General features: G+C 41.3%; 1 protein-coding gene across 1 annotated transcript in view; it reads right to left on the bottom strand.

Annotated features, from left to right (window-relative positions):
- Positions 1 to 2,042: 2,042 nt before the first annotated feature.
- The window catches only part of b4galnt4a (beta-1,4-N-acetyl-galactosaminyl transferase 4a), a 373,302-nt gene continuing 349,413 nt past the window's right edge, over positions 2,043 to 25,931 (bottom strand). Inside the window, exons 12-20 of the mRNA XM_060915089.1 lie at positions 20,702 to 20,802; positions 20,386 to 20,459; positions 16,914 to 18,168; positions 15,642 to 16,000; positions 13,527 to 13,680; positions 13,371 to 13,443; positions 12,114 to 12,267; positions 3,836 to 3,962; positions 2,043 to 3,706 (exon numbers count right to left, since the gene is read on the bottom strand). Coding sequence (XP_060771072.1) covers positions 3,592 to 3,706; positions 3,836 to 3,962; positions 12,114 to 12,267; positions 13,371 to 13,443; positions 13,527 to 13,680; positions 15,642 to 16,000; positions 16,914 to 18,168; positions 20,386 to 20,459; positions 20,702 to 20,802 — 2,412 coding nt within the window. The 3' untranslated portion in view covers positions 2,043 to 3,591. The remainder of the gene's footprint in view (positions 3,707 to 3,835; positions 3,963 to 12,113; positions 12,268 to 13,370; positions 13,444 to 13,526; positions 13,681 to 15,641; positions 16,001 to 16,913; positions 18,169 to 20,385; positions 20,460 to 20,701; positions 20,803 to 25,931) is intronic.

The following is a 25,931-nucleotide window of genomic DNA, read 5'->3' as shown; positions in this document are numbered from 1 at the left end:
CCCCCAGGTGTCCACAACCAAAAACTGTTGGAAATAAACCAAAATAATGTAGACCTGCTTTATTCTGTAAAGCAATTAACTAAACAAATAACTAGCAAAAGCATCATTTTTACTAATTAGAGCAATACAATTTCAGCGTAGAAGGGCGATTTTTGTCTTGGGTTAGATGTGCGAAGGGCGCCGTTGCTTACAAGCAAAAAGGTCGATTGGATGGTCGAAATGTCCAGGATTTTTGTCAGACACAGGTGGCAACCCTAATCTCGTCGTACACGGCTTATAGCCAACTCGGTGCTACAGTATGTGCCTCGTCGGCTGTCAGCTCATGTACGACGAGATTGAGTGGAATAACTGTTAAATGTAAATGTTTTAGAGCCTGCCCATATCCTCACAAGTTCAATCTGGAGCTGCGGTTCTTGTATGTTTGTCTCGGTTTCCTACAAGTCCTCCAGTTTCCTTCCATCTCCCAAGAATGACCAATCTGTCCATTGGTGTGAATGTGTGTGTGAACGTGTGCATCCTATTTTATGTGTATTCCTGTTGCATGCCAGACCCTGAACAGGATTATACACTTGTTGAAGATGAACAATATTTATCAGAAAGTGTTTGATGAGATGACTGACAGGTTAACTTAATTAACAGCTAGAACAGATGTGTTGTGGATGTACAGATGCTGTAAAAGTATAGTCAGAGATTTACACTACCATTCAAAAGTTTGGGCTCACTTTGAAATTTCCTTATTTTTGAAAGAAAAGCACTGTTCTTTTCAATGAAGATCACTTTAAACTAATCAGAAATCCACTCTATACATTGCTAATGTGGTAAATGACTATTCTAGCTGCAAATGTCTGGTTTTTGGTGCAATATCTCCATAGGTGTATAGAGGCCCATTTCCAGCAACTCTCACTCCAGTGTTCTAATGGTACAATGTGTTTGCTCATTGCCTCAGAAGGCTAATGGATGATTAGAAAACCCTTGTACAATCATGTTAGCACAGCTGAAAACAGTTGAGCTCTTTAGAGAAGCTATAAAACTGACCTTCCTTTGAGCAGATTGAGTTTCTGGAGCATCACATTTGTGGGGTCGATTAAATGCTCAAAATGGCCAGAAAAATGTCTTGACTATATTTTCTATTCATTTTACAACTTATGGTGGGAAATAAAAGTGTGACTTTTCATGGAAAACACAAAATTGTCTGGGTGACCCCAAACTTTTGAACGGTAGTGTAAAGGGATCCTCCAACAGATTTATTCTCAAACGTATTTTAAGTAAAAGTAGCCGTAGAGTTCAAAAATCAAACTTTCATTTTCGAAGATCAAATAGTGTTCGAGAAAATTGAATTTTCTTTAAAATCTCGGTTTAAAATGGCTCAACTTGCAGTGCAACATGACACTTCGTGCTCTAAAATCTGTTTTAAACCATGCCACACACTCTCTTTGTTAATCTCCCTAGCACCAGCTGTAGATCATGTAAAGAAAGATTTTAGAGCGTGAAGTGTCATGTTGCACTGCGAGTTGAGCCATTTTAAACTGAGATTTTAGAGTGCACAGCCACACACACACACACACACACACACACACACACACTTTGCCACACACACTATCTGTAGATCATGTAAAAAAAAATTAAGATTTTGCAGTGCGAAGTCTCATGTCTGATCCAGTTCCTGTCGGTGACCCTCTGCCACAGCTGAACAAGCACACTTTGCATTTTCTCTGTGGAAATGCAGTCTAGTTCCAGCTTGTGCTTTCTTTTTAGCATCATTGTGGCATTTATATGCTACACAATGAGGCATACTTATTTAAAAACTGATAAATTCAGTAAAAATACTTGTAAAACTAGCAAAACTACGATGTAAACAGAGAATATAAACAACTGAGTTGCTCCAAGTGACCACTACCTGACCTTATCACATACATCACCACCGCAGGAAAATTAATTTTTCTTGAACACTATTTGGTCTATGAAAATGAAAGTTTGGTTTTTGAAATCTGTGACTACTTTTACTTAAAATAAGTTTGAGAATAAATCTGCTGGAGGATCCTTTTAAGTCACTGTTAGCTGAAACATTAAAATCTACACTCCTAAAACGTACATACACTGTGTCGGCTTAAAAGCCAAAATACTAGTGGAAACCTTTTGAAATGACAGACATCATGCCTTCTTTACCTGATTGGCTGGATGTTGTTGAATGACATCACTGTTTTTTTTTTCTTTCTTGCTTACAGAGACTGAGCAGATGTATTATTACTAGTTAGAAGAGTACCAAGTCGTGATCTGACTTAAAATGAACCGATCCCACCTTTAAACACAGGTCCCAGAACAGCGAGTTTCTCCATCATTTTACGGTATATGACATAGTATGTGAGAAATCCATTCCATTTAACAAACAATATGGATTTGTTTCCTCCTTTCAACAACCACAGCTTATTATTAAAGTTATTGCATATACCTTTTTTTTCAGATAATGGTTTTCAGCAGACGCTTCATCAGCAGCTAGTCTGCTTAAATCTTGCGTTTTGAGTTATGATCATAGTGATGTGATCACATGGTATTTTTCTGCAGGATATACGGTATTTTCATGCAGGTTGAAGGGTAACTGGCTTATCCTGATCTATTGATGTCATTTCAGAAGGGCAGTGATTAAGGCTCTGGTTATTGATCGAAGGGTTAGGGGTTTGAACCCCAGCACTGCTAAGCTGCCAGTGTTTGGCCCTTGGGCAAGGCCCATAACCCTATCAGCTCAGCCTAGTCACATCAACCCAATACAGAAGTGGGGGGGGGAACGATGTAGAGGAAGAGTGACATGTCAGAACGTGATCAGGAGGAATGTCTATATCGAATATGAGCAGGCACCAGGCTAATACTCTCCCATTTCTCCTGCCCAAACATGAACATGGTGGTGATTTGTTTAACTTTTCAGCAGCACCATATTGTCCACTGCATATACTCTCATTCATCTCTATCAGTGTTTCAGTGTTGCCCTCTGCTGGCAGATATTAGGACATATATACAGCTCTAGGAATACAGAAATATTAGCCTGCACTTCAACAGGAATCAGTGCTGTAGTAATTAAAAAACAACTTCTTATACCCATAGAGGACATATCTACCCACAGTGCTAAGCTTCTACACAATTACCTTCATATTTAACAGCATGATGAGGCACACGTCAAGCAACTTCTCTAAAAATTCTCCTGAAATTTAACTTGATAGCGTTACAGTGTTCTTGCACTAACCACTGAGCAGACTGCTTTCTCACTGCAGCTCATTTTAGCTGCACTTACCTTCAATTTTAGTAGAAATTTCCAGGCATGGTTACTTCAAGTATATTAAAAAAAATCCTCTTCTAACAAATAAAGAATCTCTCACACACTTCCACACACACAGAACACACAACACACAAAGAAGAGTCCGGTGAGTGCTCTTGGGTTGGAGTGAAGTTCATAGAAAAAGGTAGCCAGGCCGTGTCCATGTGTGTCCCTCCTGTATGGTTCATAAGAGGTTCATCAGAGGTCATGTGACAGCTCAGGACAGCCCATTTGTTTAACTGAATTTTTTTTTTGTTTCCGTAGATAAATATATGGGCTGAATCTTAGCCTTTCGAGTTCTTCTTTATCTGGGAGTTCCACATGCCTCTTTTCGAGTGATAGTAGTGGAAGAAGTTCCGCAATCTCAACCTCTCCACCTCCAGACCGTTCTGTAACACTCTGAAGAAAAAAAGAGAGAAAGAGAAGGAGGAAGGGCTTCACTGAATCAGTTTTGATGTTAAGAGGCAAACATGTGAAATCAGCTTTACCCAGACTTTTTTTTTTTCTATTTCACTACTATTCCTGTACCTGTCCAGCAGTTCCCAGTCCTCTCCTCCCCAGCGATCTTTAAACTCCTCTGTGTTCATGCCGCCGATTTTGTCAAAGTCAGATTTATAGATTCCAAACAAGCCAAAGCCATTCACCTCCCAGTATCCTGCCACGAAGAGGGAATCAGATGAGGATTAGCTTTCAAACATGCACAATTTCTAAACGCAATCTTGTGTTATAGTAAAAAGATTCATCTCTCAAATGCAGGACATCACTGCAAATTCCAGCCTTCGTTAATTTACAAAAAATTGAATGTAAATCAAGTCTAAGCACACAAGCAAGTGACAAAACACAAGATAGTGATCTGTATATAAAAGGTCCTAATATTGCTAGCAAAAAAAAAAAAAAAGCATTCTGAGCTGCCAGTGAGAAAAACTAATTACACCACAAAAATTTTATTGTGCAAATTCATGGAAACAGGCCGTTTTTTGTAAGAAATAAGCAGCACCTGCATTTATTTTTACCAACCAAAGACACCACAGTCTCACCCACTTTCCCCTTTGTATCAGGCAGATTTTATCTTTGGTTTGACTGCTCTTCTACCTAAAGCAGCAGAAATGCATATAACCCCAATTCCAAAAAGTTGGGGCACTGTATAAAACAAATAAGAACAGAATGTGAAGATTTGGAAATCATAGAAATCCTAGATTTCATTGAAAATAGTACAAAGACAACATATCAAATGTTGAAACTGAGAAATTTTATTGTTTTTTGAAAAATATAGGCTCATTTTGAATTTGATGTCAGCAACACGTTTCAGAAAAGTTGGGGCAGGGTTATGTTTACCACTGTGTTGGATCACCTCTACTTTTAACAACACTCTGTAAACATTTGGGAACTGAGGAGAACAATTGCTGTAGTTTTGAAAGAGAAATGTTGTCCCATTCTTGCCTGATATACAATTTCAGTTGCTCAACAGTTCGGAGTCTCCTTTGACGTATTTTGCACTTCATAATGCACCAAATGTTTTAAATGGGAGACAGGTCTGGACTGCAGGCAGGCCAGTTTAGCACCCAGACTCATTTACTACAGAACCATCCAGTTTTAATATGTGCAGAAAGCAGTTTGGCATTGTCTTGCTGAAAGAAGGAAGGCCTTCCCTGAAAAAGATTTTGTCTGGATGGCAGCATATTGCTCTGAAACGTGTATATATCATTCAGCATTAATGATGCCTTCTCAGATGTACAAGCTACCCATGTCATGTGCACTAACGCCCCCTCATACCATCACAGATGCTGGCTTTTGAACTGTGCACTGATAACAAGCCGGATGGTCCCTCTCCTCTTCAGCCTGGAGGATGTGGTGTCCATGATTTCTAAAAAGAATTTCTACTTTTGATTCGTCAGACCTCGAGACAATGTTCCACTTTGCCTCAGTCCGTTGTAAAAGAGCTTGGGCCCAGAGAGGGTGGCGGTGTTTCTGGATATTTTTTATATCTGGTTTTAACTTGCATTTGTGGATGCAGTAATGAACTGTTTTCACAGACGATGGTTTTCTGAAGTGTCCCTGAGCCCATACACTGATTTCCACTACAGACACGTGTCTGCTTTTAATGCAGTGTCGCCTGAGGCCCTGAAGATCACAGGCATCCAGTGTCAGTGTTCAGCCTTGTCTCTTGCATACAGAGATTTCTCCAGATTCTCTGAATATTTTAATGATATTATGTACCATAGATGATGTGATCCACAAATTCTTTGCAATTTTACATTGAGGAAGATTATTATTAAATTGTTGTACTGTTTGCCCACGCAGTCTTTCACAGAGCAATGAACTCCTCCCCATCTTTACTTCTGACAGACTCCGCCTCTCTGGGATGCTCTTTTTATACCCAATCATGAATATTTAGAAAATTTTGACCTGTTGCCAATTAGCCACATTTTTTTTAGCATTACACAACTTTTGCAGTCTTTTGTTGCTCCTGTCCCAACTTTTCTGGAACGTGTTGCTGACATCAAATTCAAAATGAGCATATATTTTTCAAAAAACAATAAAATTTCTCAGTTTCAACATTTGATATTTTGTCCTTGTACTACTGTCAGTGAAATATAGGGTTTCCATGATTTGCAAATCTTCACATTCTGTTTTATTTATGTTTTATACAGTGTCCCAACTTTTTGGAATTGGGGTTGTAGTTTCAAGAGTAAAAAAGTTAAATTATATGGAAAATGTTCTACAAAGTATGTATAAATTGTAGCTTCTAATGTCTTATATCAGAACTTAAAAAGCCGGACAGTGCACAGTCACGTGCCAACAATAACGGTCACCACACAACTCACAAGAAGGGACATGAACAACTTGTCACTTGCTATTGTGAAAATAGAGTACAGATCTGGATATTTTGGGGAACAAACATTACAAGTCAACATTCAGTTTCAGACATTTTATTTCTGTAAATAATTAGTACGACTTTCTTAATAAATATATCCAGCAATGTTCTTTTGCTCAAGCAAAGAGCGAGTTGCAAGCGGTGCTGCTATGAAGACATTTAAATTGCTTGGGAATGAGCTTTGCCTGAGAGGCAAGAAGAAACTGAAACCAGTTTGATTTATATTTATGGATTAGAAGTGATGGAATGAAATCCCCACTCTGTTTTTTAATGCCTCTGTTAACCATAGCAATGTACATTACTATTTTATCAGCCATATTAATATGACTATCTTTGGTGTTATTCATGGCTGTCTTACTCTCAAAGCACTCATACATGCTCTGTTATAGTACACAGTGTGTCGAGAACAAATGAGTCAATCGGCGCTCTGACAGCAGTAATTATCTCTGTTAAATCTAACGATGATGAAGAACACTGCATCACACCAGTCTGGGTTTTCTAATCAGTCCTTGTGTTGTGCTCGTATGTGAAGTGTTTGTTTTATGGAAGATTATAGATTAAGATAATAAAGTCTGTCCTGTTGATAAAGGATAACGATACAAACCTTGCACATATATTTTGTCAAAAACATGAGTCAGGGCATATTTGTGGGGCAAGAATTTGAATTTGTATACATGTGTCATATACCAGTTCAAATATATCAAAATTCATTTCAAATTATCTTTAGGCAGAAAAAAAGTCTGGCTACATGGTAACTGGCAGGAGCCAGCAGCCAATCGAGAGAGAGAGAGAGAGAGAGAGAGAGAGAGGGAGAGCGCATTCATGAGTGATTGAGTTTTGTCTTTTTTCCCCTCACTGAACAGGTAAGACTTTTATATGATCACTAATTATGTGGGAATGTACAGAATTATAGTCAGTCAAATTATTCTAGTTGTGGAATGATTATCTTTTGTTAATCATTTTGAAACGTTTTAGCTGAATAATTCCTGGTTAGTGAATAAAAAAGGACTGCGAGTTGGCCTAGTGATTAGCGTGTCTGCCTCTCGACCAGGAGATCGTGAGTTCTACTTGTGGTCGAGTCATACCAAAGACCATCATAAAAATGGTACCTACTACCATCTGGCAAGGTGCGCTGCATTACAGATGCGAGTAGGGAAGTCAAACTCTCGCCGTTACCAGAGGACTAGCCCCCCACTGTAACCCTAGCTGTATAGACCCTTCCCACTGACGTCACCGGAAACCGGAAGTAAACAGACCCTGCGCCATATTGGAAGACCAACAAACTCGTGATCAGGGGGAAATAACGGCAGCGGATGGAATTTAAACCCATGAGGCACTTGATTCATCATAAACCTACAATGGTAAACTTTTGTGCTGTGTTAGGGTGTTCCAACAAAGCTGATGGGAAAGGTGAAAAGAAGTCGTTCTTCAGAATACCAGCTGTGACTGAGACACAAGGGGAGCAAACCAAGGAGCTTTCTGCCGGGAGACAGAGAATAAGTGCATTACTGAGTGTCTGAGCAAAGGAGAGCCTGAACGTTGCAATCTCCCTACTGGCTGTTTATTGGCTGTTTGTAAAAATGTATCAATTGTTGCCCTTCCCACGGGAATCATCGCGGACTCGAGAGACGAGACCTGACGAGTTAGTTCGTTGGTAGCAGAACAAAATGTCTGGACACAAATCGGGTTTTCAGAAAAGGAAAGAAAATAAACGCAGGGTCGAAAATACAAAAAAGGAGGCAGAAAATGCAAAACGAGTTTTAAGGTAGGACAAATGGTTACTTTTCTGAGGCAGCCCGCCGTGGCTGCAGGCTTTCAGTTGTGTCATTGAATGGTTACTTTTCTGAGGCAGCCCACCGTGGCTGCCTGCAGGCTTATTTATTATAGCCCGTTTAGTTAAAATAGTTGATCTAAAATGTTTATAGTTATAGTTATGTGATGGTTGTCCTCAGTGTTCGAACCATGCCAATATTTTCGGGGGGTCCCTTTTTTTCCCTGGGGGGTGCTTGCGCTTGTCTCGGAGCACGGATCTCCAAACACATGAGAAGCCTATCTTACGCACATATCACGTGGACTCCACACCTCCACACACGCATCGCGTCTGAAGTCATAACTCATCAGGGGAAATTGTGTCCGCATTGGCATGTTCAAAAAAACAACCTCGCGTCAACAATGATACCACACGCAAGAAAAAAAAACAGTCAGGCTACTCAACAACCAACCTGGCAGCAGCAGTCGTTGTCATATCGGTTTATTTTATCTTTGATGTAAACACAACACTTTGGATATGCAAATGCTTCCGTTACACACGATTGCCATGTCAATAAACATCATTTTGCCAATATTTTAGAGACCCCCCCAACATTTCCCAAATCATGTTTTCAAGGGATCTCATGTCTGTTTCAGGGGATCTCGGATCCCCCGAGTACCCCCGTAGTTCGAACACTGGTTGTCCTGATTTAGACTGGTGTGTTTTTTTTTTTGGGGGGGGGGGGGGGGGGGGTTGGGGGTGCGCAATGTTGCACCCGGGTCCAGATTAGGGCAGAACCGGCCCTGGCTACATTTCAGGTGTAGTTTGTTTTATGTATCTATGTACTTGCATAGATGTGTACTTGGTCTTCCAATATGGCGACTACCGAAATCTTGCGGCGCGGTGACGCCATGCGGGATCCTTCTATAGGCGAGAGGCGGCAAACGGAGATTGACGCCACACCCATACGCCTTAAAGAGTTGGTTAGTACTGGGACAGGAGACTGCCTGGGAAGACCAGATCCTGGTGTGAGAGGGACTTTGATTTTTTTTTTAAATAAAAGAGGTGTTGGTGAAAGATTAAATGCAACTATAAACGGATACAAATTACGATGTCTCATTCCTTCATTAAAGGTGACAGGTTCTACCACTTTTCCACAAGTTTCGACATTGCTTACTGAAATGTCTGTGACATGCTTTGGTCAAAATACTATAAGAATAAAACACCACAGCTCCCTTCTCACCCTGTTGAAACAGCCTTGTTCAAAACGGCTGATTTGAGTGCCTGTTCCTTTAAATGATAATAAGCCACTGCTCACCCCACCCCTCTCTTACACCAGCCAATCAGGTAGCACTTTCCTCATATTCTTTCGCAAAGTAAGTTCTCGAGCCATGAGTGGAGATTGTCAGATGCAGATGAGGAAATGGTCTAATTTTAATGATCTCCCCTTGTGACGTAGAAATAGGAGCCAAATCTGAACGGCTTGTTGAAGCACGTTTTCTGAAACAGGCAGCTCAAAATAAAATTACTGGGTGTCTTATTTCAGAGTTTGTGGGTTGGTAGGCACTGCAGATGCGTAAAGGTATGTGCGCAAGTATTGAACAAGTGAGTTTTTCAGATTATGTAAATATTAATTTAAAAAAAACCCCATAATCCTTGGCAAATTGCTGTGGTAAAAGGGCAGAACGGTGGTGTAGTGGTTAACACTGTCGCCTCATAGTAAGAAGGTCCTGGGTTCGAGCCCAGCAGCCAACGGGGGCCTTTCTGTGTGGAGTTTGCATGTTCTCCCCGTGTCCGCGTGGGTTTCCTCCGGGTGCTCCGGTTTCCCCCACAGTCCAAAGACATGCAGGTTAGGTTAACTGGTGACTCTAAATTGACCGTAGGCGTGAATGTGAGTGTGAATGGTTGTCTGTGTCTATGTGTCAGCCCTGTGATGACCTGGCGACTTGTCCAGGGTGTACCCCGCCTCTCGCCCGTAGTCAGCTGGGATAGGCTCCAGCTTACCTGTGACCCTACACAGGATAAGCGGCTAGAGACAATGGATGGATGGATAAGAGGAATTAAACATACCATGATGTTATAATGCATCACACCACCCTGTCATTGATTATTTTCCTTTAACAGCATACCCAAAAAAACAACTCAAGCAGCACTTCGGGTCTAAGTGGTCTGCATGCTGCTGTAAGAAAGTGTGTGCATACACTACCGTTCAAAAGTTTGGGGTCAGTTTGAAATTTCCTTATTTTTGAAAGAAAAGCACTGTTCTTTTCAATGAAGATCACTTTAAACTAATCAGAAATACACTCTATACCAGGGGTCATCAAACTACGGCCCGACTCCAGCCCGCCACCCCCCTTTGACCGGCCCCCCAGCCCCTCTGCCCCCCACCACTTGAACCGACCCTATGAGGCAATCCCCAAAAGTGGTCATGGTCTATTTTTTTTAATTGCTTTTTGGCAAATAACAACATGTCTGCATCTTGTATTTTGTTGATTTTATCAATTAAAATTGATATTTAGTTATAAAATGAACTATTAATATTTTCCGAATTTTCGTCATATGCTCGCGATCAAGCAGTGACAGGCAGCGCACGCACAGAGAACTGTCAGTGTTCAGGACAGCAAAATGGCTAGCGGTCAGCGAAAAGCTGACAGAGAGTGCAGAGTTTTTAAAGAACAGTGGACCACCGATTATTTTTTCGTTCAGTGTAAGGACCGTGCAGTTTGTCTTGTATGTAAAGAAAGTGTGTCGGTTTTCAAAGAATATAATCTGCGTCGTCACTATGAAACCTGCCACAAAGAGTATGCTAGTTTGCGAGGGCAAACAAGAGAAGACAGGATTCGGAGGATGAAATGCGGACTGGCTGCACAACAGAATGTATTCCTTCACCAAACCCAGATCAACCAGGCTGTTGTCCGAGCTCGCTATAAGGTAGCTCACCTACTAGCTACCCATGGAAAGCCGTTTACTGATGGGGACTTTGTTAAAGTATGCATGCTTGCTGTGGCTGAGGAGGCGTGTCCCGACAAGAAGGATGCGCTCAACGCGGTGAGTCTCTCCGCACCTGCTATGACCAGGCGAACCGAAGATTTGGGGGACAACGTGTATGACCAGCTGAATATGAGGGCGTCAGAATTCGAGTTTTTTGCTTTGGCCATGGATGAGAGCAATGACGTGCAGGACACAACACAACTGCTGTGATCTATTGCTCATATTATAATTTCACTGTTTTTTTAAAAATGTATTTATTTTATAGGCCTATTTATTTGACCTTTATTAAGTGCTGCACACTATTATTATTATTATTATTATTATTATTATTATTAATATCCACAGGCCTACCTACAATTTATAATTTTCCACTCACCTTTGCCAGTGTCAATCACCTCAACTAGGCAGATGTTTCTTACCTTGACAGCTTTGATGTTATTTTTATTAGAAAATAAATAAATGGAATGTGTGTGGTATTTCAAATTAAAACAAAGTGTGAAGACTCGATTACTACTTTTGCAAACCACTAGTAAAGAAACAAATATGTGCCAGGAATCAAGTATTGATATAGTAGCGGGGATATAGTAGCGGGGATGGCTGTGCCAGGCTAGTAATCTCTACTACACAATGAGGCCTGCTGGTGGTCATATTTGTCTGGGTCATACAAGTCTATGTTATATAGCTGACCCGACCCCGGCCCCCCATCACAGTCAGGAATGACAATGTGGCCCTCAGAGAAAAAAAGTTTGGTGACCCCTGCTCTATACATTGCTAATGTGGTAAATGACTATTCTAGCTGCAAATGTCTGGTTTTTGGTGCAATATCTCCATAGGTGTATAGAGGCCCATTTCCAGCAACTCTCACTCCAGTGTTCTAATGGTACAATGTGTTTGCTCATTGCCTCAGAAGGCTAATGGATGATTAGAAAACCCTTGTACAATCATGTTAGCACAGCTGAAAACAGTTTAGCTCTTTAGAGAAGCTATAAAACTGACCTTCCTTTGAGCAGATTGAGTTTCTGGAGCATCACATTTGTGGGGTCGATTAAATGCTCAAAATGGCCAGAAAAATGTCTTGACTATTTTCTATTCATTTTACAACTTATGGTGGGAAATAAAAGTGTGACTTTTCATGGAAAACACAAAATTGTCTGGGTGACCCCAAACTTTTGAACGGTAGTGTATGTTACCATCAGGCTCTTGCGGTGAGCTCCCACAGCCCAGTCTCATGACGATTGGAGCGAAGGCCAGCCTGCCCTCCACACAGTGCTTCCTGATGCTCTCCAGGATGTTGAGGGGAAAGTGAATGTGCAGGTCACACAGGAACACGATACTGTGACTGTCCTGGGAGAACACACACACACGCACGGAGTCACTCACAAAACCACAAGTAAGTACAGTCGTCCTACCAAATATTAACCTTCTGGGGTCGAGAGCTTCTCCGGCGAAGCTCGGTAGGTTTAGAATGAGTAGGTCATGTACTGAGATAAATATCTTTGCAAGTTTTTATCATACAAGCATGATAAACATATTGACAGAAACTTTATACTTTACACTTTCCTATGTGCCCACTGCCAAATATTACAGTTTTTAAATTACCTAAATTAGATGAAGCATAAAACTTGTCACCTTACTCAGTCACACCGGAGTCGGAGCACTGAGCGCACACTTACGCAATCATAAAAGACTGTTCACATGGTAACGGCAGGATAATCACTTTCACTCTTTTGGTTCAATTGGTTTCTCTTTTGCAGTGGGAATGCCCACCGTAAACAGGATAAAATGTCAGCCATAGTTTAGGCTACTTGTTTGGAGTTCAAACTTGGTGTGAGATAGCACGGCGATTTGATGCTCGGGAGGCGCTTTGGATGATTCAGGACAGCGATTCAATTCAATCTTGAGAACTGCGACACTGATGATGAGCAGTGCCATTTTGAACTTCGAATCGATCCAGCCGAAGATCAACTTGAGTAAGTGTAAATATTTCTTCTATTTCTTGTGAGTATATCGGCTGATGTGTGTGCACTGTACTGCATAATCTTTGCGTGCTTCTTGTGCAAATAAAACGCACACCGTCATTTGTTTGGTCTCTTCTTTTTCGTCTTTTTCTGGCACTGTAATGATTTTGGCATGCTCTGATGTTTCTGTCAGCTTCAACTAAAAAGTATTTTCAGTCATATGACTTTTTTGTATTCAGCACAAGTTCAGCTACAAAAAAAAAGTCATATGACTTTGAAAATACTGCTTAGATTTGTTGAAATTGACACCATCAGAGTATGCCAAAATCATTACAGTGACAGAAAATACCCTCAGACCCCAAAGGGTTAACTCAAACATCTTGTATGTATGTCACATTGGTGTCCCTGTTCAAAATTAAAACATTGGTGGATCATGTTCAAATTGAACATTTATTTTCTTAAAAGTAGAGTTTCTCTTTTTTCTTTTACCTCAATAGTGTCCACTCCAACCTGCAATCCAGCTGAGCGTTCAAAATTCCCTTCCCTCCTCAGATAGTCATATCTGCATTGCAGCCCAACAACAAAGGCACTTGATTAGCATTCATTTAAAAGCAATAGCACGCATAAGTGGGTATGTGCATGTACCTTGGCACAGAGCTTTCTCCCAGAGCCTGCTCTATGTCCATGTCATCACTCTGGAAATCCACAATGATGATGTTGAAGTTCTCGTCTTTGGTCTCATGGTGTAAGAACTCCATGTCAGTGATGAACTGTTGGACCCAGCGAGCCTGGTTCTTCACTGCAGAGACGGAGAAAACCACACACCCTATCATAATCCTCATCATCACAATATAATACATGTACACAATAGATGTGTGTTCATTAGTACCATATACATATCACATGAGTATATAATGCATACAGTGGGGCAAAAAAGTATTTAGTCAGCCACCAATTGTGCAAGTTCTCCCACTTAAAAAGATGAGAGAGGCCTGTAATTTTCATCATAGGTATACCTCAACTATGAGAGACAAAATGAGGAAAAAAAAATCCAGAAAATCACATTGTCTGATTTTTAAAGAATTTATTTGCAAATTATGGTGGAAAATAAGTATTTGGTCAATCACAAAAGTTCATCTCAATACTTTGTTATATACCCTTTGTTGGCAGTGACAGAGGTCAAACGTTTTCTGTAAGTCTTCACAAGGTTTTCACACACTGTTGCTGGTATTTTGGCCCATTCCTCCATGCAGATCTCCTCTAGAGCAGTGATGTTTTGGGGCTGTCGCTGGGCAACACGGACTTTCAACTCCCTCCAAAGATTTTCTATGGGGTTGAGATCTGGAGACTGGCTAGGCCACTCCAGGACCTTGAAATGCTTCTTACGAAGCCACTCCTTCATTGCCCGGGTGGTGTGTTTGGGATCATTGTCATGCTGAAAGACCCAGCCACGTTTCATCTTCAATGCCCTTGCTGATGGAAGGAGGTTTTCACTCAAAATCTCACGATACATGGTCCCATTCATTCTTTCCTTTACATGGATCAGTCGTCCTGGTCCCTTTGCAGAAAAACAGCCCCAAAGCATGATGTTTCCACCCCCATGCTTCACAGTAGGTATGGTGTTCTTTGGATGCAACTCAGCATTCTTTCTCCTCCAAACACGACAAGTTGAGTTTTTACCAAAAAGTTCTATTTTGGTTTCATCTGACCATATGACATTCTCCCAATCCTCTTCTGTATCATCCAAATGCTCTCTAGCAAACTTCAGACGGGCCTGGACATGTACTGGCTTAAGCAGGGGGACACGTCTGGCACTGCAGGATTTGAGTCCCTGGCGGCGTAGTGTGTTACTGATGGTAGCCTTTGTTACTTTGGTCCCAGCTCTCTGCAGGTCATTCACTAGGTCCCTCCGTGTGGTTCTGGGATTTTTACTCACCGTTCTTGTGATCATTTTGACCCCACAGGGTGAGATCTTGCGTGGAGCCCCAGATCGAGGGAGATTATCAGTGGTCTTGTATGTCTTCCATTTTCTAATAATTGCTCCCACAGTTGATTTCTTCACACCAAGCTGCTTACCTACTGCAGATTCAGTCTTCCCAGCCTGGTGCAGGTCTACAATTTTGTTTCTGGTGTCCTTTGACAGCTCTTTGGTCTTGGCCATAGTGGAGTTTGGAGTGTGACTGTTTGAGGTTGTGGACAGGTGTCTTTTATACTGATAACGAGTTCAAACAGGTGCCATTAATACAGGTAACGAGTGGAGGACAGAGGAGCCTCTTAAAGAAGAAGTTACAGGTCTGTGAGAGCCAGAAATCTTGCTTGTTTGTAGGTGACTAAATACTTATTTTACCGAGGAATTTACCAATTAATTCATTAAAAATCCTACAATGTGATTTCCTGGATTCTTTCCCCCCATTCTGTCTCTCATAGTTGAAGTGTACCTATGATGAAAATTACAGGCCTCTCTCATTTTTTTAAGTGGGAGAACTTGCACAATTGGTGGCTGACTAAATACTTTTTTGCCCCACTGTATGTAGTTTAATGGTTTTATTCTGTCCTTGGATGCAGAAATTATACAGCTTGAAGAGGATCAGAAAAATATCACCTTTGGGGCTCTTGGAGGATTACTAACAAGTTATGTGTACTGTATAATAAGTTGGCCAGTAAATGGATAATAGACATAGAGATATGTCTACAGTATTATATATACGGTATCTCATTAGGAACATAATTTAAAATGTGATTGGGAATTCTAGCACTCACCAGGCACCACAAAGTGCACCATAACATCTCTTTTCCACTGCAGCATGACCGGCTGACAGAGCAGTGGTTTGGCATAGACCGTCCCAGGTCGTGGGGTAGTACGGGCGGTGCGGGTGAGCGGCTGAGAGGAGGCCGAGGGTCTGGGTGAGATGGGAGCGGAGGGGGGTGAGCCAGTCACTCCATCGCTAGTCTCCAGACTATCCTCAATCCGGCCACGGTGCAGCAGGAGGTAGATGTATTCAGAAAGACGCACTACATTCCTGCCTCTCTCCATCAGCTCCAGCTCAATCAGGTAGCGGTTCCCCCTCGCCGAGTCGCGCCTTTTCTCCACATTTATAATCCGCAAGAGTGTGTAGATACTGTAAGGGAGAGGAAATGTGTTTGTTTTAGGCAACTGTTTGAAAACAATGCCTTTTATTCTATCCACATTCACCGGATATGAGCAATCGCGTGTTCTGATTGGCCACTCTATTACTAGATATCAGCTCATATACCATGAGAAGAGAAAAACAAAATGGCAGCGCATGTTGCTGAACCAACCGAAGATGAAATAAAAACTCTACTTGAAAACAAAACCCCAAAAATACAAAAAAAAGCAACAAAATATGGAATGAAAGTATTTGATAGTAAGAACATATATTTTTTTATTTTTCAAGAATTATTATTATTACAGCATTTTTCACAAATTGCTCCTGTCATTTCACTGGTTTATTTACATTCTTCATCTTTAAGCATTAAAATTTGTTGAATTTTTTTAGACTGGTTCAAAAGCTCAAAGAAGTTTGAAAATTACACAACTGAAATGTCCAAAGAAGAATTAAATAAATGTCTAAAGCTATTCTATACCTCGGCACGACAACGAGATGGCATTTTCTACAAAATAACAACACTAAAGTTAATTTATGCAGCCATCGATAGGCTTTTAAGAAGTCTGACGAAGCGGAAATGATTTTGTTGGACGTTTTGTATAGTTTTTATTTATCGAATTTACAAAAAAAAAAAAGCTCTGTTTCTCAAAATCCAGTGAATGTGGATAGAATAAAACAGTTATTCCAATCAATCTCATCGTACATGGATTATAGGCAACTTGGCGCTACGCAACTCGTTGGCTATCAGCTCATGTATGACTCAATTTCGTGGAATAACTGTTAATTATACCATTTACTTGTAAGATATAAGGTGGGCATGTGAAGATACAAGATAACAAAAGCATATACATTCACGCAAACATACACGTCCAGACAAACAAACAAAAAAGAAAAGCCCCCTCACCCTCCATTTTGCTCATTCAGTTTCTCCATGTACTGTGCAAGCACGTCCACCACCTCACTCTCAGGAAGCTGTAGGTTGCCCGAGACATTACACCTCAGATCATTCCAGTCAGAACGCAACGTCTCAAAGTCCATACTGTTGACGGAAAATGTCCTCTGCCAGTTAATGGCCTCTTCGGCCCAGCCTGGCCTCGGCTCTATCTCCTCATAGCTGTACTCTGACAGGTCACCTTCTTCCTCCTGCTCAGCCTCCATCTCTGCTCGATTCACCTGCGTCTCCGTGATCTCAGTGGTCCGGAGGTAGGAGGTGAACCGGGGAGCTTCGGTAGGCAGAGTGTTTTCCAAAGATATATTGTGAAAGGAGGAAGGAGTAACACGAGAAGCAGGCCGAAGGCTAGAACTAGCTGGAGTAACTGCCAATTTGCTCTTGTCTGTGTGATTCGTTAGCACCGCCCTGCTGGAGGCCAGGTGAACCACACTGGAGTTTGAGCTCACAGAGAAGACTCTATTTTCTCTAAGAGGGGGCCTGAACTGAGAAGTCCCAATGATGCTTTTTCTCACCTTGGGTTTGGAATTAAGGTTCATTAGTTTGGTGGTTTTCCCACTGTGATAGAGAAAAACTCCAGGGAACACCTCTCGGGGTTGCTGTGAGGCAGGATTTTTTTTCTCATTCCCAGGCCGGGGTCTGGTGATGTAGATTTTATTGTCTTTCTTGCGCTCCTTGTTGGTGTTTGGGTGGGTTTTTCCATTATAGCGATGAGTATTGTCTTTACGGCCAGCATGGGCAGAGTTGGTCAGAAGCTGCTTGGCTCGGTTGGTGAGTGCTGTGAGGGAGGATTTCTGTGGGAACAGGAGAGAGGATCGGCTCAATTTAGGGGCGTGTTCCTTTCTTTTCATTCCTTCTTTGCGTTTCTGAATCCAAGACAAAGAGCGACCGTGCACTACATTCACATTCTCAGTGTCCTCAGTCTCAGCCATCTCCGGCTGTCTGTCAGGATCTTCTGGCTCCGCCCCTTTCTTCCAATCCCGGTCCAGTGTCTTGTCCTTGTGAAAGGAGTGTCTCTGTTCTCTCAGTACTGCCTTTTTTAGCTGCACACCTTCCTCCTTCCTGGTTGGCACAGACCCTGATCTACCGGTATGAGAAGGGCTTGAGGTGTGACTCATCTGGCTGATGCGTGTGACCCACTTTGATGGTGAAGTGCCCACAATTTCTTCTTCATCCTCAGGATCCACACCTTCCTCCTCTTCAAGAAAATCTGTAAGACCAACAGAAACATCATATAATCGGCATATCAGACGCTTGCTGCCCGTGCTGTGAAAACTGTGCATGCAGACGCTCATCAAATCTGTCAATTCCAAATCTGTCATTGCTTAACTCTTGAATATTTTCTATTGTGAATATGATCATTAAAAAGCTTAGAATTTCTGATTTCCAAAGAGATTTATCTCATTAAGTTCTGTTCAGTACTTTGGGAGTAACAGCAGGTTGAAGTTGGTACAACAGAGTCCCCACTCACGGGACGTCGGGAGACTACCAGTGCTTTCTGAGTCACGGTAAAGCAGTTAGGCTCTCTCTCTCTCTCTTCTGATCAGTTTCTGACTGGATTACTTATGAATATCAATCAGATAACTTTTATAGGGATGTTCTCTCGCTCTCACTGTTTCTGATGAAGTATTCAGCAAAGTTTTCCCTCAGCTAGTTTTGATGTTATGCTTCACGGGACACTTTGAAGGGAGTTTTCATAGCCTTACCTACTTATTTTTTTAAATCAAAATGATTGATGTAAATAAATAACTATTTTAGAATACAAGTATAGTTGTTTTGATGAAAAATATTGAGATCTTAGTGGTCGGAATGATATTTTTAAAAACCGGGAGTCAGAAACGCGAGTGTCAATTTCGATTCATCTCATCTCATTATCTGTAGCCGCTTTATCCTGTTCTACAGGGTCGCAGGCAAGCTGGAGCCTATCCCAGCTGACTACGGGCGAAAGGCGGGGTACACCCTGGACAAGTCGCCAGGTCATCACAGGGCTGACACATAGACACAGACAACCATTCACACTCACATTCACACCTACGCTCAATTTAGAGTCACCAGTTAACCTAACCTGCATGTCTTTGGACTGTGGGGGAAACCGGAGCACCCGGAGGAAACCCACGCGGACACGGGGAGAACATGCAAACTCCACACAGAAAGGCCCTCGCCAGCCACGGGGCTCGAACCCGGACCTTCTTGCTGTGAGGCGGCAGTGCTAACCACTACACCACCGTGCCACCCCAGTTTTGATTCAATTAATGTGAATTGTTTATTGGATGTGGATCACACAGGTTTTTTGAGGTTCGCCTTGAAAGTCGTGAATATTATCATTTATATCCTTTCATATAAACACTAGTAGGCCCTACTTTTGAGAAATACAAAGGTCTACAGGGCACAAAGAGGGGATTAGAAATAATCTTTTATTACTTTTTTACTGAGTGCACCGATTTAACATTTTTACCTCATTAGCAAAATCAATATTAATGAAATACTAAGTTGCATAGTTTGTTTTTACTAATTTTTCAAACTTTGTATTCAGTATACAACCATCTATGTGCCTGCCAATTTCCATGTAAATATCTTGAAAAACAGAAAAGTTATTAAAAAAAAACTTTTGATCTCATTGGATAATGAGGCCCATTTTGGACCATGCGATCCTCAGACAGAATATTACGGCAGTTTTCTAAAAATTATGCCATTTCTTCTATCTTTGATTTGTAATATCTCAAGAACAGATAAACATATTTTAATTCTGTCAAAAGTATGTTGTTCTGCATTCAATTCTGAATTCAAAGAGAACAATTTCGAGCAATTGGGACTGAATTTGAATTTTCAGTTGATATGCCTACTGTTATGAATTGTGAAACTTCACAGATTCTCGGGTGTGTTAATGCCCTTTCAACTGGCAGTTTTCCATAACGGACCACTAAATGTTGTTCCAGGCAATTTGGCTCTGTTCTGTGTGAAAACACAATCAATCTCCGCTACTTGATTCGTGGCTCTAAGCCAGTATATCAGCGTGTTATGCCCTAACTAATGAAACACCTTGAGTAAACACTGCTCTAATAAAGCTTATTTTGTTTTTGGATCACTGAGCTGACTCAAGCACAATATAAAGTTCACACACACACACACACACGTTTTGTCTTACTATCCTAGTAAGGACCGTCCATTAACAGTTATTAATGTGGCTAATCAATGCTTTGCCTACACCAAAATCTATCCCTAACTTTATCTCCATTAGCTAAAAGGAAACATTTTGGCTCCTTTAGATGAATTAAAAAAAAAAAAAAGCAGTTTTCCTCATGGGGACTGACCAAATATCCGCAAAAGATCAAAACCATCAGGTAGTCCTACACTCGTGAGGATATTTGGTCTCTACCAAGATATAATAACATGCCCCTCTCCCACACACACACACACACACACCCACCATCAGGGTTGGGGAAGAAGAATGGCCTGTCATCCTCCTCTTCATCCATTTTCATGTATTTGTAGAAGCCAAACCTGAAAAATCCCAAATTAAGAAAGCATTAAATTACAGGCCTGAACTCTGAATTCAGACAGTTAAGCATTACTCAGCAGACTGATGAGCTGTACATCTCCTACAACTCTTACAATGCTGAATACTTTTCAGTCACAATCAAGTCCATATCAACTCTGTCGGCTATTCTTTTTCAAAACGTGCTTCCTGAATTATTCTGCTTCTTATGCATTCTTTTTGTTTAAAACCCTGGTACAAATCTTACTTCTCCAGATAAATGGGCGACTCCCGGTAGAAACACTTGTTCTCTCGTTCCATGTGTGTTAGCCGGGTGAAATCATTGGGATAGACGAAGGATAGATACACCTGCAGAAAGACGACAATGAAACACATTATTAAAAGGAAGACTGCTGGGGTTTTTTTTCTAGAGAAACCTTGACACATTTCTTCTGGGAAAAGCACGTTTAAACATTTAAGGACACTGATGTATACAGTAATATAGGAATCGACAGAAACTGTAATATATTCCAGTAACAAAACACTAAATATTCATCAAGGCGACAGTGAAGAACTGTGACGGATTGCTGTAGGTTTGCAGTAATTTCAAGAGTGAATGCATTTAAAACCTTTAACAAATACATATCCTTGAAACACAAGAGAAAACATCAGCAAGAAAATGAAAAGGAGAAAAGCAAATTAAAATGCAATCCACTGCTATATTTAATGCAGTGAGTATGTGATTCTGACTGATGCATAACAAACTGTACATTTCGGGCTGACATATGGAGACAAACAACCATTCACACCTACGGTCAATTTAGAGCCATCAGTTAGCCTAACCTGCATGTCTTTGGACCCTGGGGGAAACCCACACAGACACGGGGAGAACATGCAAACTCCACACAGAAAGGCCCTCGTCAGCCACTGGGCTCAAACCCAGAACCTTCTTGCTGTGAGGCAACAGTGCTAACCACTACGCCACCGTAGCACAATCATGCTTTTGAGATTTGTCCCAACTTCATATGATTTTTTTTAAAACAGCTGTGTAAGGTATAAGGATTTTATGCAGGTTTATGTTTTTGTCTTAGAACCTTATGGGCACTGCCCTTAAGTGTTACCAAGTAAAGGAAAAGGACTTGATTGACAATGCTGATCAGTGTCTCGGATGATATCAATATGCTAAGTAAGGAATAAAACACAGCAGGACATGCTGTTATAGGAAAATAATACACGAAAGGGTGACGTGGTGCAACCAGAATCCAAAATGGAATATTGAAATAATATTGGCTGGCGTTGAGTAGTCTCTCATCTCATTATCTGTAGCCGCTTTATCCTTCTACAGGGTCGCAGGCAAGCTGGAGCCTATCCCAGCTGACTACGGGCGAAAGGCGGGGTACACCCTGGACAAGTCGCCAGGTCATCACAGGGCTGACACATAGACACAGACAACCATTCACACTCACATTCACACCTACGGTCAATTTAGAGTCACCAGTTAACCTAACCTGCATGTCTTTGGACTGTGGGGGAAACCGGAGCACCCGGAGGAAACCCACGCGGACACGGGGAGAACATGCAAACTCCACACAGAAAGGCCCTCGCCGGCCCCGGGGCTCGAACCCAGGACCTTCTTGCTGTGAGGCGACAGCGCTAACCACTACACCACCGTGCCGCCGCGTTGAGTAGTATGTCAGATATATTCCATTCAGCTAGCATGATACTGAACGAGTCAAAGACGAGTTCAATGTCATGCTAGCTGAATGGAATATATCTGACTAGCAGGTTACCTGCGCGTTGCCCGGGTTTTGCAAAATTCTGGGTTGCCCCCAGACTTCCATGTCAAATTTGGTAAAGATCTGTTGAGAAATGGTGATGTTAACCCAAAACAAACAAAAATCCAAACATCCACCACCCAGGGGCCCACTGGGGCCCAAATATGGAATTTCTGAGTTTTGCCAAATTCTGGCCATCTCCTGTACCTACGTGCCAAGTTTAGTGAAGATCTGTTTGTGTTGATAAATGTAATGTGAAAGGCATTGAGGGAGGGGGTGGGTGGATGTTGTGCCCCCCAGGGACCTCCCTGGGGCCCGTACATGAATTTTGTTTATATCTGCAAAATTCTGGGTCATCCATGGACCTACTTGCCAAATTTGGTCAAAATCCGTCAAGAAATGGCGACGTTAGCTCAAGACAAACAAACAAACAAACAAAGCCACTTATTATATAAAAATAAGAAAAATATACCACGAAAAAAAGCCAGCAAATATTATTATTATTATTATAGGGGCGGCACGGTGGTGTAGTGGTTAGCGCTGTCGCCTCACAGCAAGAAGGTCCGGGTTTGAGCCCCATGGCTGGCGAGGGCCTTTCTGTGTGGGGTTTGCATGTTCTCCCCGTGTCCGCGTGGGTTTCCTCCGGGGGCTCCGGTTTCCCCCACAGTCCAAAGACATGCAGGTTAGGCTAACTGGTGACTCTAAATTGAGCGTAGGTGTGAATGTGAGTGTGAATGGTTGTCTGTGTCTATGTGTCAGCCCTGTGATGACCTGGCGACTTGTCCAGGGTGTACCCCGCCTTTCGCCCGTAGTCAGCTGGGATAGGCTCCAGCTTGCCTGCGACCCTGTAGAACAGGATAAAGCGGCTACAGATAATGAGATGAGATTATTATCATCATCATCATTATTATTATACATACACATTCGATGGCGCCATGGGCGAACAAAGAAATGCTTCTGCGCATGCACAGCAGAAAACGTTTTCATTGAATATTCGCATCAGCTCCAACGTGTAGCATGTTGTCTTGACAACCATGCAATATCGTAAACCATATTCACTGCTCATTCTCCATTGGGTAGAGTGACGTAATACACGTAGGATAAGCGATATGCTAACAATATTGCATGCTATCAAACCAAAAGAATGAAACCCGCTAGAAGGGAATAGAACACGTTTTTATTCCATCGAAAAAGTGTTCTCTATGTATAATGATTTCATATAACTGCATGCATCAAAGTGCTTTATTCCTCTTATAGCACAGTGATTTGCCAAAGACTGGAATTTTTCATTTATTCATGAATGATGCATGTTTTTATCTGTTTACAGTTACGTTTACTGTTGTGGAATGTCTGTGAGACAAGTTAGTTCCCATTATAACTTACATTTATAGCAGCTATAAACAGTCATTCCCTGACCAGCCTCATTTTATTTCTCTCTTTTGAAGTTAATAAGACGGAAAACAGAGCACTGACACTGGAGACTCCTTCCATCAGTGTTACTTACAGCAAAGTACATTATAAATCCCTTCTTTATTAAAGGTGCTGCCTGCAAAGTCATTTGAAATTTTATTTATTTTTTTTTTATTGTTCATGGCATTTTCCTATGTCCCACAAGAACAATAGCATGCGGACGAGATGTGATCATTTTGATGTCCTGAGGGTCGCTTTTCCCGGTTTTGGGACCGAATATCCTACCTCTTGAGGTAAACAGTATAGCCCTATGGAAACAGCTGAACATGAGGAATGTTAACTAATTAGCATAACTATGGAACTGCGTCACACCAAGATAGTGACGCATGGAAAACATTGTGACTCTGCATTGACCTCGGAGAGTTTTGAGTTGCAGGGATGTAATTTGTGTTTGACTGACACGAATACATCCGTGAAACAAAAGACGAATGTATCTTTTCTCTGTTACTGCTTTTGTGTAATCATTTCTTTCTCTTATCAAAACATTCAGTGTATAACTCCATACTTGCTACCGTGGAGTCGAGCCCATGCATTTTAAGGTTAAGGTAGCTAAGCACTAGCTAGAATGATTTAGTTATCTGTCCAGAAAAATGCCACGTCCTCTAACCTTGCTCTATCTTGCAGTTGCACTCACTAGGCAGGTTTTCCTTTACTTTTCCGCTGGCTTTTAGCTCGTGGGAGAGTCGAGTCTACCATGTTTGCCCACGCCAACTTGTTTTGGTTAAAAGTAGGCCAAACACGCCCCACGGTGGTTACATGATAGTGTTGCTCACTTGCTTCGGCAACCTCCGGAATCATAAAATGCAGGCCGCTTTTTATCTCGACAAAACATTTACGGTGTGTGCAGCAGCATAACTCCTCCATTTAAACTCAAATCAACTTCAAATCAATGCAAAACATCTCAAAACTCCAACAGTAAGAGAAAAATTTTGCCCAGAATTCAACTTTGCAGTCAGCACCTTTAAATAACAAACATTTTGTCTGTTGATAGCAGGTGTGCATTACCAAGATTGTCCATGACACAAGTACATGTGAATGAGCTGTTACTATACAAACAATAACATATTGTTAATAAAGCTGTGATGTGAATTATAGCCAGCACTAAAGTCAGAATCAACAATTCAACAGCACCTAATATAAGGCCCATTCTGTAATTGCAGGTACATTTCAAATATTAAGTCTGTTAGTCATCGTCAACTCCGTTTGGGCAATCCGTTAACAGAATTGATCATAACAGAGTTGACATTTTTCCCACCGTTTTGTGTCTTAACTCCACATGCTGACCTCAAACTAGCTAGCACACGGCATGTCTAAAAACAGCATTTTATGGATTTTAATCATATTATTGTTTAAAAAAAAGAGAGAGATTCACTCCACTATCACAATAACAGATTTGACGAATAACTAATCTCCTGCTGGTGTATCCTACACATTTTGTTCAAATTCATGAGAGAAGAAATATAACACAACCTCACTGCCTTTCTGAAGTTTCCCACCAGAGGAAGTGACATCTCTCGGTGCAGGTGTCATGCGTATTATTAAAAGTCTTTATGGATTTTATGCGGTTCTATAACAGAGTTGACCAAGAATATTGGGACGGATAAAAAAAAATGTTTTTTTTATTACTGAAATTTCACATGATACAGAAAACAGACTTTCTGTGCAATTGATTGTATAACAGCTAATAGACTCAGCCCCAAAAACAGATTGTTAGACTGAATCACTTCATGTTTATTCAAGTTGAACGTCTGAATCAGTAGTCAAAGACGGCCAATAATGTGGGGGGAGGGGTGGGAGTCATTTAGTGAATGTTTTATGTATAAATTGGGTCTAAAATGTACATCAAGCGTTGCTGTTGATGAAAGTTTGTCATAATTTGTGTTATTGTTCAAAACTGATTCAATAAAGATTTCTTTTGTGGAAAATAACAAAAGGTTTATCTCAGAGACGCAAAATGGACCCTGAATTCTAGAATGACCCATAAATACTACAGTATAATGGTTTTATGTCATTTCTATGCTATTCTATTATATTGCTACGTTTATGTTCCCCAATCATCAATCCATCTCTTATGCACTGCTGTGTATTGACCAGATGGGGGCAGCACTGCTTAATATCTGCTCGGGTATTTCAGCAGTCACTGAGAGCGCACTGCAACAGGTGCATGTAAAAGGCCTCTTTGCTTTTCAGATACCAGCATCAAAACACAATACAGCATCTGTTTGTCTCCAGCATTGTTCCCATTGTGTTACA

The sequence above is a fragment of the Neoarius graeffei genome, chromosome 2 (assembly GCF_027579695.1).
Source record: "Neoarius graeffei isolate fNeoGra1 chromosome 2, fNeoGra1.pri, whole genome shotgun sequence".
Classification (NCBI taxonomy): Eukaryota; Metazoa; Chordata; class Actinopteri; order Siluriformes; family Ariidae; genus Neoarius; species Neoarius graeffei.
The sequence above is the reverse complement of the archived record's forward strand: the minus strand, read 5'-3'. Positions and strand labels throughout refer to the sequence as shown.